Source organism: Lissotriton vulgaris, unplaced genomic scaffold, assembly GCF_964263255.1.
Source record: "Lissotriton vulgaris unplaced genomic scaffold, aLisVul1.2 SCAFFOLD_1118, whole genome shotgun sequence".
NCBI lineage: Eukaryota > Metazoa > Chordata > Amphibia > Caudata > Salamandridae > Lissotriton > Lissotriton vulgaris.
The window spans coordinates 544,402-560,495 of NW_028242591.1; the positions used below are offsets into that span (position 1 = coordinate 544,402).

The 16,094-nt window shown below is 45.6% G+C and overlaps 1 protein-coding gene across 1 annotated transcript in view; it reads left to right on the forward strand.

The window, feature by feature from the left end:
• LOC147668898 (cytochrome P450 1A4-like) overlaps positions 1–16,094 on the forward strand; it is a 233,194-nt gene that overhangs the window by 182,619 nt on the left and 34,481 nt on the right. Inside the window, exons 4-5 of the mRNA XM_086948370.1 lie at positions 376–465; positions 567–690. Coding sequence (XP_086804496.1) covers positions 376–465; positions 567–690 — 214 coding nt within the window. The remainder of the gene's footprint in view (positions 1–375; positions 466–566; positions 691–16,094) is intronic.

Here is a 16,094-nt window from a genome sequence, read left to right on the forward strand (position 1 = left end):
TTCCCTTTGATTGTCTCTCCCCCCTCCCTTTCATTTTATCTTCTATTATCATGTTTGCATTGAAATGCCATAGCATGGCTGAAAGCTATTAGAATTTTGAAAATTATTTAACGTCTAGCACACATATTTCTATTCTATGGATTTTCAGTGAGAGCGCAAGAGTGCCTGATCCATGCCAGACCATTATGATATCCAAATAAGGAACCTTAACAAACATTTAAACATAACGGAAATCACCGATAGACTAGGTGATTATCCTGAAGATGTGGGATTTATCCTGCCCTCCAAGACCTTACATTTGGCACCATTGTCATAAATAATACACAGCATGCTTGCTTTAACCATGCGGAATAAATATCCCTTTGTTTTCCCTAGGTTTCGACACTGTATCATCTGCTCTTCAGTGGATAGTTCTGTATCTGCTTCACTGTCCTGAAGCGCAAATCAAGATCCATGCAGAAATTGGTAACATCAATATATGAGAACAGTTTAATATTTATTAATTATTGACCTATATGAAACATGGTTTTAAATACAGGCAAAAAAAGCTGTTATTTTCTTTGCAGATGAACAGATTGGAAACACCAGGCTCCCTAGGTTTGAAGACAGAACTAAATTACATTACACTGAAGCATTTATCAATGAAGTCTTGAGGCATTCATCCTTTGTGCCATTTACGTTACCTCACTGGTAAGTGAGTACAAGGATCTTCAATACTGCATGCCTTTAATCTGGATTCCTTACGACTGTTTAAGAAGATAGGAGCCAGTTCTGCCAACACTGTCTTAGGAGAAGATTGTGGGTGCACAACATCTAAATCTATTTGTCCAAGTTGTTCATTTAGTGTCTATTTATATTGATTACAAGCCTAAACAAACTGATATTGTACATAGTAATGAAAAAAATATCAATAGCAAGGTGCATACTTGAGTTTAGAACATAAAACCTCATCATATTGATAGGCCACTGTCCTATTTTATTTAGGTCTACGTTTTACAAGAGAGCTGGTTTCTCCTCCGAGCATACGAAAATGTAATTGCTCTGTAATCCTTTTTTGGTGGGCAGCGGCTACATAAGGGCTAGTCAAAGTATACCCCCCTAAATCACATGCTCATCTGCTTTATTTCTCTGTGACTCATTTCATTTTCATTAGCTGAGGGTTACCCATTATATGGAGTCTTGAATGCGCCCACCCATCAACTTGGCTGTTTCACTAGCCCTTTTCCTACAACAGACATTCCGTCCCCGCACCAATAATGGCCCGAGGTATGACTATTTGCACCACATCGCAGAATCCACCTAAAGGGTCCTGTTTGCCAATGGCTGTTCACCTTTTAGAGCAGAGAGCTGCAGCTGTGCCAAAGTAAGGCAAGGTACAGGGAACCATGTCTAAATGAGAAATACAGTTAAACTAGAAAGGTAGAGGGCCAAAAAGGAAGTTGCATAGAACAAGAAAATTGATGTAACAAAAAGAGGCAAATGACTTGAAAGAAGGAGAAAGGGAAGCATAATAAAGTCTAGATTCAATATGAAAATGTGAATGACAGGACTGTGGGGGCAATAACATAGAGGGACAGGCATTTTTGGCAATGGAATAGTGGCATAGGACTGCAGAGGCAATTAATATGAGAAAAGCAGGATTTGAAGTCAATAGTGAAAAGTGTGACACGATTGGAAATGCAATCTTAGGCAAAAATGTAGAAGTTGATGGATAGGATTCTGGAGAATGAGAAACAAAGTCTTGACTCTGTGGGCCATGAGAATGCCATGGACAAAGCAGTCATCTTTGTGGCAATGTCATGGAAAGAAGAACATGACTCCTGAGTCTACAAGAGAAGGTGCGAGTTATGGTATTTTAAACTGATAGTGAGGGAAAGGACACTGGTAAATTTGAAAGAGGGATAGGATGAGAGGCACATTGTGAAACAAAAGGAGAATTCACTGGTGGTTATCAGGTAGGTACAGAGGCATGAGGCAATCCACTACAAAGACATAGCAAAGAGGGGAACACGAATGACACACCTAGGATGGACTGTTGGCCCAATTTTTATTTTGAGAGCTTTTGCAGGTAAAACATTCTAAAACCAGTGCCAGCCCTCTATGAATCCTCCTCTGCTCCCAGGCCTCTCGTTCCTTACCTCCACTACCTTTTAATCTGCTTCAGTTATTCCACCACCTACCATACCCAGATTCAAAAGTGTGCTGAGGGCTCTCTCACAGTATGGCGCTTGTGGTGGTTCCATGGCAGACCAAAATGGTTGTTGAAGTTTTAAGTGCTCTGAAGACCAATGGTCAATGGTTCTGGAGCTGAGGTGCGTGAATGAGAGAAAGGGGTTGGTCGCCATGTTCTTTATTAGTGCCATGTATGATGTCAAGAGAGTCTGCGAGTAGGATAATGCTTCAGTGACTGATCACATTAGACACTTCTAGTGGAAAGCGATGAAAGTGTGAATTTAAGTGAATTTAAGTGAAGACAATAGGTGTGAGGAAAGGTTCAGAATCAGTATATATAAATCAATAAGGGTGGTGGCTTTACAGTTACTTGACTCCTATGTCATGCAAACAGCTATGCCGTTCTCGCTCTTCTAAATTACAAATGATGTTTCATGGATTTGAGTTTCTTTGACATTTTTTCTATAATGTGCATGTTGGTATTGGAAAGCAGCTACCCACTGTGCACAGCAGAGGGTTTTGAAAGATATACTTCTGCCCAGTGTAGCACTTTGAATTCAGGGCCAACATGGCCACTTCTGTTTAGGTTGCAAACTTTTCTGGCTGCAGGTTTCAGAATTTATTGTAGTTTGGAATTTGAATTTTTAATCAGATCAACCTACAATCTATTGACATAATCCAGTCTTTCTATTACTCGAATTAGAGAGACCCATACTAGAGCTATATGCAAGAAACCCAGGTAGTGGTAAATGGTTTGGAGGATTCTCATTCTGTCAAATGAGTTACTAGTCACTTTGGGATTGAAGAGCAGTGTTAGAGTCTTTAATCACTACAATGTTTTTCACTTCAGTCAAAGTGATAGCTGCCTGACCCATATTCTGGGTCGAGGGGATATGGAGCTGTAGTTTTGCTATGAGCTACAGGTGAGTATTTCTGTTTTTGAAGATTTGAGCTTGATATGATTCTCTAGCATCCATTGATCCACAGTTAATAAGAATTCTCTGATTCTTGAAGATCTTACCTGTTAGGGATTTTTGATGTTTAAAATGTTTTTAGTGTCATATGCTTAGTAGTTGTAGGTGTGGTTTAAAAACTTCACATGTTTCAGATGAGGGAGTAGGCAAATGCTGAAGAGTAGAGGTGTGATATTATAGCCCTTGGGAAACACTTGCTGAACTAGAGAAGGATGAAAGATTCTTTGGTGATACTGAGACAATTTGGGGACAGTACTGTGAGGTAGATGTTTATTTAGTTCAGTTCCTTGCCCTGGTATCCCACCATCATATAGCCTTAGATCTGGTAGCTAGTGGGTCACCCTGCATCATAACCTAATAATAGGTCAAGTGATCATGGAGCAGCAACCCCATTGTTGTTGACAGAGACTTTAAGTATGTTGTTTCCATAGTGTGTACCCATTATGTCTGACTGAAAACCGTTATGTTCAATGAAAGTGGCTATTTGACAAACGCTGCATTTTCAAAGAGTTTGCCTAAGAAAGGTCACTGTGCTATAAGTTTATAGTTAGCTCGGTCAGCTTGGGTCAAATCACTGTTTCTTTAGGACAGGTTTGTTAGGGAGGAGTTGATAATCTCTCTAGTTAGTGTGCAGCAGGGAACTCAAGTAGTATTGACTTAACGCCTTCCCTGCTCATGACGGAACTACGCCGTCATGAGTTATGGGCGGCGTGTGCTCATGACTGTGTGTTTCCGTCATGCCGCAGCCGCTCCTCCTGTGCGGCACTGATGCCCTGCCTGTGCGGGCGAATTAGTGAGTGGGCGGAGTCGTGACGGAACATCGCCATCATGAGCACAGCTCGCCCGTGGTCATGACAGCGTAGTTCTGTCACGAGCATGGCAGCGCCACGCGGCCCCCCTCACCTCCAGCGCTGTGGCGGAATTACCGCCGCGGCCAAGGGGTTAAAAATGCTTGACAGTTGAAGGCCAGTGGCATACCCAGCCATGTTTATGTCTTTAAGCAGTTTCTTTGTATGTCAGTAGGTTTAATAGGTACAGTTTTTGTTGAGGATTCAGAGTAGCTTGATTTGGTAGGGGAGATTTTGAGTGGATGTTGCTTGATTCTGAATGGAAATAAGCTTTGATCTTAGAGACTTTCTTGTGGAAATGTTCTGCTAAGGTATCACAGAGTTCCAGTAGTGTTGTTATGTACTAATATCCAATTCAGGTTCCATAATTCATTGATCATTCTGACGAGCTCTTTATGTTTATGAAGTCTCCGAGATGTGTTGTGCTTAGTGGCAGCCTTTGGCCTTTTTGATGGAGGTGTGGTTGATTCTGTTTCACTTTTGGAACTACTTTGTATCAATTAGGTTGAGTGGATACCTCCAAAGTCTTTCAAGATCTGGCATTTTTTTTGTTTGTACTTTTACATTGTAGATGAACTAGCTGTTTGTCCTGTTATGTCTCAGGCATATCATTTCCAGAAGGTTCACCAAGTCAAAGGCCTAGGTTAACCACTGATGGAGTTGTTTCACGGATATTTCCAGTCACAGGTTTTGGGAGGTGGGAAAGGATTATTGGAATGAGTTTACACTGAATTTCTTGTAAGATTGTACAGATATGAATATATTACTGCTTATAAAATCATTAGTTGCTGTGTTAATGTTCAGTGAGAAATGGATGGTCTGATAAGGATTCTGTGTAATGTGTTTTTTTCCAGCCAGTGAGCAAGAATAAACCTGTTAGTTCGACTATAGCATCAAGTTGACACAAGCTGAACTGCTTTGATTACAGACCAATTGGTAATAGCGTAGTGCTTTAATGTTAGAAGGCAATGAGGTCTGGCGTAGGGCTAGATTGTCAAGCCAGCTGTTTGAATATAGTAATTATAGAAATTAGTTAAGAGCCAGAGACTACTTGCTCTTCTGGCAGACAGGAACACGAGCAGAAAATGCGGCAATCTTTTTATTTAGGAAACCCCAACTCACTTACGCCAGCTGGCCATCTCTCATGCACTTAAAATCCTTCCCAGTCCACCACAGCTGTTGCTGATTAAGTGGAGGGAGGATTACCAAACTGGACCACTCATGTCTGGTTTGTGCCACACAGCGGCCACCACCTTGGGAGGGAGACAGTCTAGCCTCCTCCCTGGCCTTTAGCATTGGGTACTTAAAACCAGCCTTGCGACGGATGTGCAGTAATTAGTTAAGAGCCAGAGACTGATTGCTCTTCTGGCAGACAGGAACGCAAGCAGAAAAAGTGGCAATCCGTTTAATCCTTTTATTTAGGAACCTTAATTTTTTAATGGGTTTTAACTAGTTTTAGAATTGTTTTTAACACTGCCCATTTGATTATTGTGTTTATCTTGCCTCACTATATTTCCGTTTTAACTGGGATCCTGACCCCTAGCTCACTTACACCAGCTCCTGTGGGCCATCTCTCAGACAATGAAAATCCTCCCTGATGCACCACAGCTGTTGCTGATTGAGTGGAGGGAGGATTTCCAAACCGGATCAGTCACTTCAGGTTTGTGCCACACAACGGCAGCCATCTTGAGAGGGAGGCGGTCTAGTCTCCTCCGTGGCCTTTAACAATTGTGTACATAAACCTGGCCATGGTGTGGAGGCATGCAGCGGGCGCGCCAAAGGCATGCTTAAGGCAAGCCTGTCTGCGCCCATCAGCACCCCTGAGGCGTCGGGCGCAGGACATGCTGCCCGATGTCCTGGTGAGTTAAGTAATTTCCCTATTTACACTTGTGATACACGCCTGGACCGAGGCAGTCACTACAAATGCATGAATAGGGTGGGAAGTATGAACACCAATAACTTGCTTGTCTGCCCCTGTTGTTACCGGTTCCCGGGCATTGGAGGGGGGAGATGAATTTGGCACCAGTTCAAAGGTACACATGTAATAGCACGTGCAGTCAGGGTAAGCAAGTCAAAGCAGTGATGGAGCAAGGTTTCATACGTAAAAGAAACTTGCTTGGATTCAGCCCTCTCGAAATAACATGTAACTTATTAACCAACATGTTTTGTAAGTACTAATAATTGCACCACACAACATTTCAGTATCTAGGGGAAGCTTTTCTATGTGCTTTACTAACAAGTAACCCGAGTGTCTTAATATGGCTGCCGAAAACGCGGGAACACTTCTGCGCATGCGTCTACTGCATCTACGTAGTATGACGTTCTTTGCTTTTGGTGGAAATTATTTGCAGCTGCGCAGTAGAGCCCAAAATGGCTGCTTCGAATCTCACATGCTAGCGCATACAGTTTGTTTAAACTAAACCTTGTGTGTCTTGCTAATTTATAATCCAATAGTTAAAAATAAATTAATGGGGTTAGAGTAGAAATAAGTGGTATACAGTGCATTCATTTATTTTTGTACTCTAATTTCTGTAGTAGGAGATCTCTGTGTATAGTCATAATCTAGTGAATAGTCCCGCCCATGTGCGTGGACCCCGGAGCAATCAAAAATAATCTCTAAAGTGTCGAAAAAATGCAGAACTGCACAGACACTTAAGAGAGAATTTAAAGACATATAATGCAGCCTATAAAAGGCTACACTGTCCAGTACTTCAGCTAGAAATTCCACCAAAAATCCACAAAACCAGAAAAGCCTGTCCAGATTTCCTTTGTCTTCAGTACAAACCCCTCTGGAAGATAGAGAGGAAGACATGGACAGACTAGCCCCATAGGCTGCCATTATGTGGCTCAGAATAGGATACTGTGCCTTTAAGAGAACTTTCCAGAACTTCACAGTATCCCAGAATGCCTTGCAGGTCTCTCTTACTTTCAGTTCTTTTTTCCGGCTCCTGCAAGCAGGACCCTGGAGCATTGAGCTCTCCCTTTTCAAGGGTTTTGTTGGTGTTTTTTGCACTAAACTCGATTTTGTGTACTTTTTCAGTACTTTAAAGCTTTCTTCTTGGTTTCTTGCACCCCTTGGTCGTCCATAATGCCTGCATTATTCGACAAATGCCCGGAGTGCTCCAGGAAAAAGGACAAGACAGACCCCCATGAGGTCTGTATCCTCTGCCTTCCCTCTTCCCACATCCCTGAGGAGTGTGAGATCTGCCAAGGTTTCACTGGCAGGACCCTGAAGGACAGACTGAAGATCAGGCTTCAGGGACTAGAAGAAAGAAGACAGAAGACGCAAGGTGGGTCTGGAGGGGCTTCACCTGCCCATGCTGAGGCCCCTGGGGGGCTCCCTGGGGGCAGGAAGCCCAGCACACGTCCCCATTCTCTGTCTGGGTCGGTGGCACCCACCAAGACGTCGAGGGGGAAGTCCAAGGCCGGCTCCCCATCTTCCCAGGGCTCTGGGTCGAGAAAACGTTACCCGTCGACGTCGAGGGACCTGCATAGGCCGCCGTCGAACACAGAGACATTGTCATCGTCGCTGTCTTCGTCGTCGACGTCGAGCTCTCGGCGTCGACGGGATCGGCGTCGACGCTCGCCGCCGAGGCGATACCGTCGATCGCCGTCAAGACACAAGGCTTCATCGTCGTCGAGGGGATCTTCGTCGTCGAGCCCGCCGTCGACGCAAAAGCACTCGCCGGCGAGACGGAGGCGTTCGCCGTCGAGGCGTAGGAGGTCGAGGTCGACGTCGAGACGCTCCAAGGCGACGTCGAGGCGGTCGCCGTCGAGGTGCAAGAGATCGCCGTCAAGACGCAGAGGGTCATCGTCAAGATGGTCCGGGTCGACGTCGAGACACGGCAGCCGTTCGACGCCGAAGAGGAGGAGGCGGTCGACGCCGAAGGGCCGCTCGACGTCGAGGGGCCGACGGTCGACGCCTGAACACCGGTCGGCGGCGTCGAAGGATCGTACTACGCGGCCTAGGACTGTGGGGGGCTCCCCTCAGCCCGGGAAGGATGGTGGGTCACCGGGATCGGTGTACTCGGAGGTGTATACTCCAAAGAAGTCTGTTCCACCTCCTCCTCCGTTACCTAGAGGCCCGCGTCCGAGGACTCCTACCCCTCCTCCTTTGCCTCCTCTGCCTGAAAAGCCTCCACCGGTTCCGCCGAGGTCGGTCTCGTTGCCCGATCTCCCGACCCCTCCTAAGAAGACTCCTAAATCTAAGGAACCACGTAAGCCCAAGTCGGCCACCCCGGAGAAGCCAGTGGACCGGCCGAGGCCCAGGAGATCGAAGTCTCGCTCCAGACGGAGGGAACGATCGAGGAGCAGGCACAGGTCCTCCACCCGTTCCAGACGGCACCATAGGAGACATAGATCCAGGACCGATACGTCTTCTAGGACCCGCTCCTATTCCCCTACTTTGTCCGATTCCCCGGAGACTAGGGTGTCTCCTATCGATGACATCGGTATATTCCAGGAGGTTCTCCTGAGGGGGGCCGCGAAGTTGGGTATCACGGTGACGGCTCCTACACCTACGACGTCCGTGATATTCGAGACTTTGCACAAGAAGCATCTGTCTCGCCCTCTGTTGCCCTTGGTTCCGGGACTGGTTGAACCGGCACAAGAACTATTTCTTACACCTGCGGTGGTGAAGGCCGCCCCGTCTAGACTTTTGAAAAAGTACAGGGCACCGGACTCAGACCCTGCCTTCCTGAGGATGGACCCGGTCCCTGACTCAGTGATAGTTACGGCGGCCAGAAAACAGCATTCTACCTCCCCGTCCTCCACCATGCCTCCAGACAAGGAGAGCCGCTGGATTGATTCGGCGGGAAGGAAGGCATGTGGGACTTCTTCCACCACAATGAAGGCTTCCAGCGACTCGGCATTGCTGGGACGATATGACCGTGCGCTTTGGGATTCCATGGAGCAGTTCGCGGACCTTGTGCCGCGTGATAGGAGGGAGGACTTCATGGAAATTGTCAAGGAGGGGATGCTGGTCTCGAACCAGGCCATCAGTGCCGCGGCGGATATCTCCTTGTTAGCTGCACATGGCTACTGCCACGGTATCAACCAGCGCCGCCATGCATGGCTCAGGCTTACGTCTCTCAAGCCTGAGGCGCAACAGCGAGTGGCCAACCTGTCGTTTTCCGGGGACACGCTCTTCGGTAAACACGCAGATGACGAGATGGCCCGGATGAAGGCCGAGGCAGAAACCCTGACGGCGGTGGGCTTGGAGAAGCCCAAGGACAAGAAACCCTACCGCCAGTTCCAACGGCGGTTCGGCTCGCAAGGGAAAGGAAGAGGACAGTCTTCGGGACAACAGCAGCAGCAACAACAGCAGCAGTTCCGAAGACCTTTCCAAAAACGTCAGAGGGGTAGAGGTGGACAGCAGTCCTCTACCGCGAACAAGGGCCCGGCCGGGTCTCGACCCTGAGCGGTTACTTCCCCGTCATCCGTTACCCACTCCAGTGGGGGGAAGCGTTCAATTTTTTCTGGCAGAGTGGAGAAAAATTACTCAGGACAAGTGGGTGCTGAATATTGTTTGCAATGGATACAGTCTTCGGTTCATCAGCCCTCCTCCAGCAATCCCTCCGGTCAGCTCGCAGTATCAACTACGCGAGCCCTAGGCGGAGGCCGATATTCTGTTAAGGAAAAGGGCGATAGAAGACGTACCTCTGTCTCAAAGAGGAAGAGGTCTGTACTCCCGGTTCTTTCTGGTTCGCAAAAAGGACAAGAACGAGTTCAGCCCCATTCTGGACTTGCGGCAGGCAAACAAGTGGATTCGCAGAGAAAAGTTTTGCATGCTGTCGTTGCATCAGATTTATCCTCAGTTGCAACAGGGGGACTGGCTTTGTGCCATAGGCCTACAAGATGCGTACTTCCACGTGCCCATCGCGCACAAGCACAGGAAGTTTCTGCGGTTTCAAGTTGGCACCAATCATTACTAATACACGGTGCTGCCTTTCGGACTGAAATCTGCACCCAGGACATTCTCGAAGTGCATGGCAGTGGTAGCGGCACACCTAAGGAAAGGCAAGGTGTTTGTCTACCCGTACCTGGATGATTGGTTGATCAAGGCCTCCTCCTTCTCAGAAGCCCAAGCGGACTTCCGGAAGACGTGCGTTCTCTTGAACAAGTTGGGGTTGCACATCAACATGTCCAAGTCTGTCCCGATCCCGGTCCAATGTATTCAATACTTGGGGGCCACCATCAATACGCTGTCAGCAAGCGTGTCTCCTTCGGAGGAGCGACGGAGATCGATCCTTCGGAAGGCTCAGGCTCTTATGACCGCTCCATCTACAACAGTGAGGACGGTGTCTTCTCTACTGGGGTCGATGGCCTCTTGTATCTTCCTCACTCCTCATGCACGACTACACATGAGACCTCTGCAGGAGTGCTTGGAGGACCAATGGGACCAGAGGAGAGGATCTTGGGACGACAAGATACGACTGTCTCTGCATGCTCTTCAGTCTCTGACGTGGTGGTGTTCAGCGGAGAATCTCCTCAGAGGAGTTCCCTTCCACAAAGACATTCCTACTCAGACGATCGTGACGGATGCTTCTCTCCAGGGCTGGGGAGCGCATTCGGGGGACTTACAGATCCAAGGCACGTGGTCTCAGACGGAGTCCACGTATCACATCAATTTCCTGTAACTCAGAGCTGTTCACTTGGAGCTGAAGGCCTTTCATCCGTCCTTCCGGACCAACTCTCTGCTTGCACAGACGGACAATACGACCACGATGTATTACCTCAACAAGCAGGGGGGGGCCAAGATCGCGCACCCTGTCTCGGGATGCGCAGACGATCTGGCACTGGCTTCTGGCAAGAGGATTGACGATAACGGCTACACATCTGCCGGGTGTGCAGAATGTTCAGGCGGACGCACTGAGCAGACTGATTCTGGAAAACCACGAGTGGGTCATAAACGACGACGTACTAGGAGAAGTCTTCACAAGGTGGGGGACTCCAGACGTAGATCTGTTCGCCACCGCCGAAAACAGCAAATGCCGAGACTTCGCCTCCAGGTACTACCAGCAAGGGACGCTGGGGAATGCACTCTGGATCAACTGGTCGAACAGCTTTGTTTACGCTTTTCCGCCCATCCCTCTGATTCCGGTGGTGCTCATCAAGCTGTCCCGGTCCAGGGCACGAATGATCCTGATTGCCCCGGAATGGCCCAGACAGTGGTGGTTCACGGCCCTTCTACACCGGTCCCTCCTTCCACACATACGGTTGCCGTGCAGGCCGGACCTTCTCACGAAGTTCGGGGGGCAGATGGTGCACCCCAACCTCTCATCCTTGAGTTTGGCGGCATGGCTCCTGAGGTAGTGCAATATGGCCATTTGAATCTACCAGAAGATTGCATGGACATACTGAAGGAGTCTAAGAGGCCCTCCACTCGGACGTCCTACGCTTACAAGTGGAAGAGGTTTTGTATCTGGTGTGTGTCCAGGAACTTTGATCCTACGACGTGCAAGGAAGATGTCATCCTTCCCTACCTTCTACATTTGGCGCGATCTGGCCTTAATGTTCACTCTATTAGGGTTCATCTCGCTGCATTGACTGCCTACAGGAAAAGCCCTTCACAGACTTCCTTCTTTCAGATCCCTGTGATCAAAGACTTTTTGGAAGGCTTGAAGAAAGTGTTCCCTCCTGTCAGGCTTCCTTCGCATTCATGGGAATTGAATGTGGTGCTGTCCAGTTTGATGAAGGAGCCTTTTGAACCCATTCATAAGGCTTCGTTGCAGCACCTGTCCTGGAAGGCGGCGTTCCTCGTGGCCATTACATCGGCCCGCAGGGTGAGTGAAATTCAGGCGTTGTGTTGTAATGAACCTTATACTGTATTTCATGCTGCTAAGGTTGTTATGCGTACTCACCCTAAATTTCTTCCCAAGGTTATTTCTGACTTTCATGTCAACCAAACTATAACTTTGCCTACGTTTTTTCAGAATCCTTCATCTCCAGCGGAAAGGTCCTTACATTCCCTGGATGTTCGGAGGGTGTTGAAATTTTATCTGGATAAGACTAAAGATATTCGTAGGTCAGACCAATTGTTTATCAATTACGGATCAGTCAGGACGGGTGTTGTGACCTCTAAGCAGTCCATTTCTAGGTGGATTGTGTCCTGCATACAACTATGTTACCAGAAAGCTAATAAGACCTTAGGGGGTAAGCCTAAGGCTCATTCCACCAGGGGCAAAGCTGCCACGACAGCCTTGCTCCGTAATGTGCCGATTGCAGAAATTTGCAAGGCTGCCACTTGGAAGTCGGTTCATACCTTTGCTAAGCATTACTGTCTGGACGCTGATGCCAGAGCAGATGCTCAGGTTGGACAGGCTTCGCTGCGGAATTTGTTCGCACGATAGTGGTGTTGGTTTCTTTTCTCCACCGCCGCTTTGGTGTGGGGATGGGCTTGCCATTCTATTCACTAGATTATGACTATACACAGAGATCCCCTACTACAGAAGGAGTAGTTTCTTTTCTGTAACTCCAGTTCTGTAGTAGGGGTATCTCTGTTATAGTCATAAGCGCCCGGCCTCCTCCCCGGTGGAGAGATGTAAAGAATGCTACAGGTCGGGCGTGTTACGCCTTCAAAAAGAACTGAAAGTAAGAGAGACCTGCAAGGCATTCTGGGATACTGTGAAGTTCTGGAAAGTTCTCTTAAAGGCACAGTATCCTATTCTGAGCCACATAATGGCAGCCTATGGGGCTTGTCTGTCCATGTCTTCCTCTCTATCTTCCAGAGGGGTTTGTACTGAAGACAAAGGAAATCTGGACAGGCTTTGCTGGTTTTGTGGATTTTTGGTGGAATTTCTAGCTGAAGTACTGGACAGTGTAGCCTTTTATAGGCTGCATTATATGTCTTTAAATTCTCTCTTAAGTGTCTGCGCAGTTCTGCATTTTTTCGACACTTTAGAGATTATTTTTGATTGCTCCGGGGTCCACGCACATGGGCGGGACTATTCACTAGATTATGACTATAACAGAGATACCCCTACTACAGAACTGGAGTTACAGAAAAGAAACTACTCCTTCTCTCTCCTTGACTTTGATAGCTCGTATTTGGGCCTGAAGGGTGTCTGTATTCTCCATCTTGGATTTACGGTGCATGCACACTGGAACTTTGAAAGCCTTGAATTCATTAGCATTGAAAACCTTCCAAGTCCCATCTTACCAGTGATGTGTCTGGGAACCTCACCTCCAGACTCGGAGAAAGGAATAAAAGAGACTAAAATGTTTTACATTGTATATGAAACAAAATGAAATAATGCAGGGTGGAATAAAAGCATTGGAAAGTGAAATTATGGACGGGAATCTAGCTTAATTAAAAAAAAGAAAAATGACTTCATACAGGTATGGTGTGATGACCTCTCCCCATCTTTCTGTCCAATCAAATAAAGGGAATACACGAATTTGCAACATTGGGGGGTGGTAAATACCCTGAAATTGGTATAACTAAGGTAGGCTTAGTCAGTTAGATTGTCCGATTTGTCACAGACCTGTCACTGACCCAGCCTATGCTGAAGAAGAATCAGGGGTTTGCTGAAGGAGAAGACTCTGTCATCTAGAAGGGAACGAGAATAGCTGCATAGAGGGGTGCGACGCTGGGGTAGCACTTAGCGGAGGTTTCCTGTCCTGTCCTGTACCTGTCCTTACCTGTTGGCTCCTGAATAGTCAGGAGCCCGTTTTTTAAAAAGCCCTTTAACCAGGGATTGGTCCTCGCACATTTCTAGGTAAATATAAATCTGTGTGGTATGTCTTTGTACCATTTCCTTTTCTCACCCTTCTCAGGTACCAATGTCTAAGAATAATTCTGCATAGTTGCTAATGATTTTCTCCTTGATTATGATTTTTCTTATTAAAAAGTCTTTAACTGCTTTGTATTGGTATTTGACTCACAAAATATTGCTTCGATAAAGTGTTTAAAACTTTCTCGAGTCTGTGGTTATTTTATGGTAAGATACATTTTTATCCTACCTATTATTCTAACTACCAGATCCAGGTTTCTCTGTGATTAGAATAAATAAAATAGACAAGTACTTGGTAAGTTATGGTGTTCAGGTATAAAATATAAAACAACTGATAGGCAGGAAAGTAGTTTACCGGTTTAAAGTGTGTATGTTTGTGGACCCAGGTGGGTATGTTGTTATAGAAATATCTTAAACTGGTAATCTCGCGCCATCAGTATTTCTTTGGTAGCAGGGCTATGGTTAGGTTTTAGTTGAGATAGGTAATTAGTTGTGTATTGGAATATTGATTTATGTATTAACCAAAACCAGTTTGTACTGTTACATGTTGCCTGGAATTCTCCCGGGGATATTGAAGTGGGTGGTAAATGGAAGCCACCCTGCAGTGAGGTTACTGGCCTTGATGAAGTAAGTGCAGATAGTTAGGCAAAACTTGAAGCACTAGTTAGGGATTTTTTCGTGTATAACAGTGAGAGTGATGGATAGCTAAGAGGTTCGCTGGTGAAACTTTGGTCTTATATCACCAAGAAAGGGTAAGTCTAAAGAAGTGACAGGTTCTTTTATGCTTGAGTGAAGAGTAAGTAAATAGGAAAATTTACCCACACCTCCATTCATTTAAGATCGGATTTCCGATCAAGACAAAAGATGGACAAAATTAATTATGTCTATCTTGGCAATGATTTTTGCCTCTTTATTCTGATTTTATTTTTGTGGAAAAAAGGGAATTCAATTTTTTGTTAGGCCATACTAGGAACACATCATCAACCAAGCAAAATGTCACATTAATCCTAACCAAAATGACGCAAAAATCAATTATTTCATATTATACATAAATCTCTACACATATTGACAATACATTTAAACACATACAGAAATTCAATACATCAATACATTCCAAATTATTGAAAATGTCAAAAAAGCTGTTTACAAGCTATTTGTGTGCATATATACTTAATCTCGTTACATTGCGAATTAAATCAAACAACTCCCGAAAAATTCCTAACACCCAAAGAGCAACTAATCCTGATACTTTAGGTGTCCAACGTCTAGTAAAGACCTGAATCTCACATAGCCGACGCATTTCGAGTTCTGGCTTTACAAATTACCAAACTCTCATCAGGGCAGGTTTAGTCTTGTCTTTGACAACTGTGTGTTGCCAGAGTGAAGTTCTGACTTTTGATTATTCTTCTAAGCAGTGGTTAACAGTCTTACGTAAACGGCGTTCGGGTTACTCCGAATGCAAATAGGTGTTGGTTCTCTCAATCCTTAGTTTTCAGTAATCAGTGTCTGCTTACAAACTGAAACCGGTCTGTATTGTTTCCAAGACGGTCGTGATGGAAAGAGAATTCGGCATAAAGCGCATGGCATTCAATGGAGTTCGTTTCTCGCTCGGTTGTTCGAAAAAACAGTGAGTGAAGAGTAAGCAGAAGAGGTTTTACTCGTAGTGTGTTTAGGGTAAACGGAAAAGTTTTACTCACCATGAAAGAAATTGACTTTCCTTTGAATTTAGTCAATCAGGCACAGTAGTGAATGTTTTTATGTTGTTAATTAATGAAATGTGTAATTAAAATTGAAAGAAATAGAATTGTCGTATTACCTTGCAAAGGAGGGATCAGTCGAGGGTGCTGCACTGATGTCACTGAGAGGCGCGCTGGGATTGGTTGAGACAGCGGGTGTGTGGCTGAGGTAATTTTGTAAAGGAGGGGTGAGTGCAGAGAGCTAAAACTCACATCACAGAAAAGCTGCGCAAATATTGGTTAAAGTGTTTCTGTAAAGTAAAAAATTATTGGTCACTAGAATAAGAGACGCGCTAGTATTGGAGAAACATTTTAGAGAAGTAAACAATTGATTAAATTGCAAAAATAGAATTTACTGTGTTAATAGATAGTGGCGATTGTATGTGGAGCCTCAATCCAACTATAATAGGGACTCGTCCAGATAGGAGATATATAGGTTTTGCTCTCGAACAGTATATTAGAGGAAGACCAAACATCATGTACGGAGAAAAGCGAAAAATTTCATTTATGCAGAAAATTAAGAATTATTTTAAAAAGGGATAAGCCTATTAAAACAAGAGACGGTATTATTATTCCACCTCCGAAAACTCCTGCATCATACATGATGATAGAATGAGGCTACCACACTTG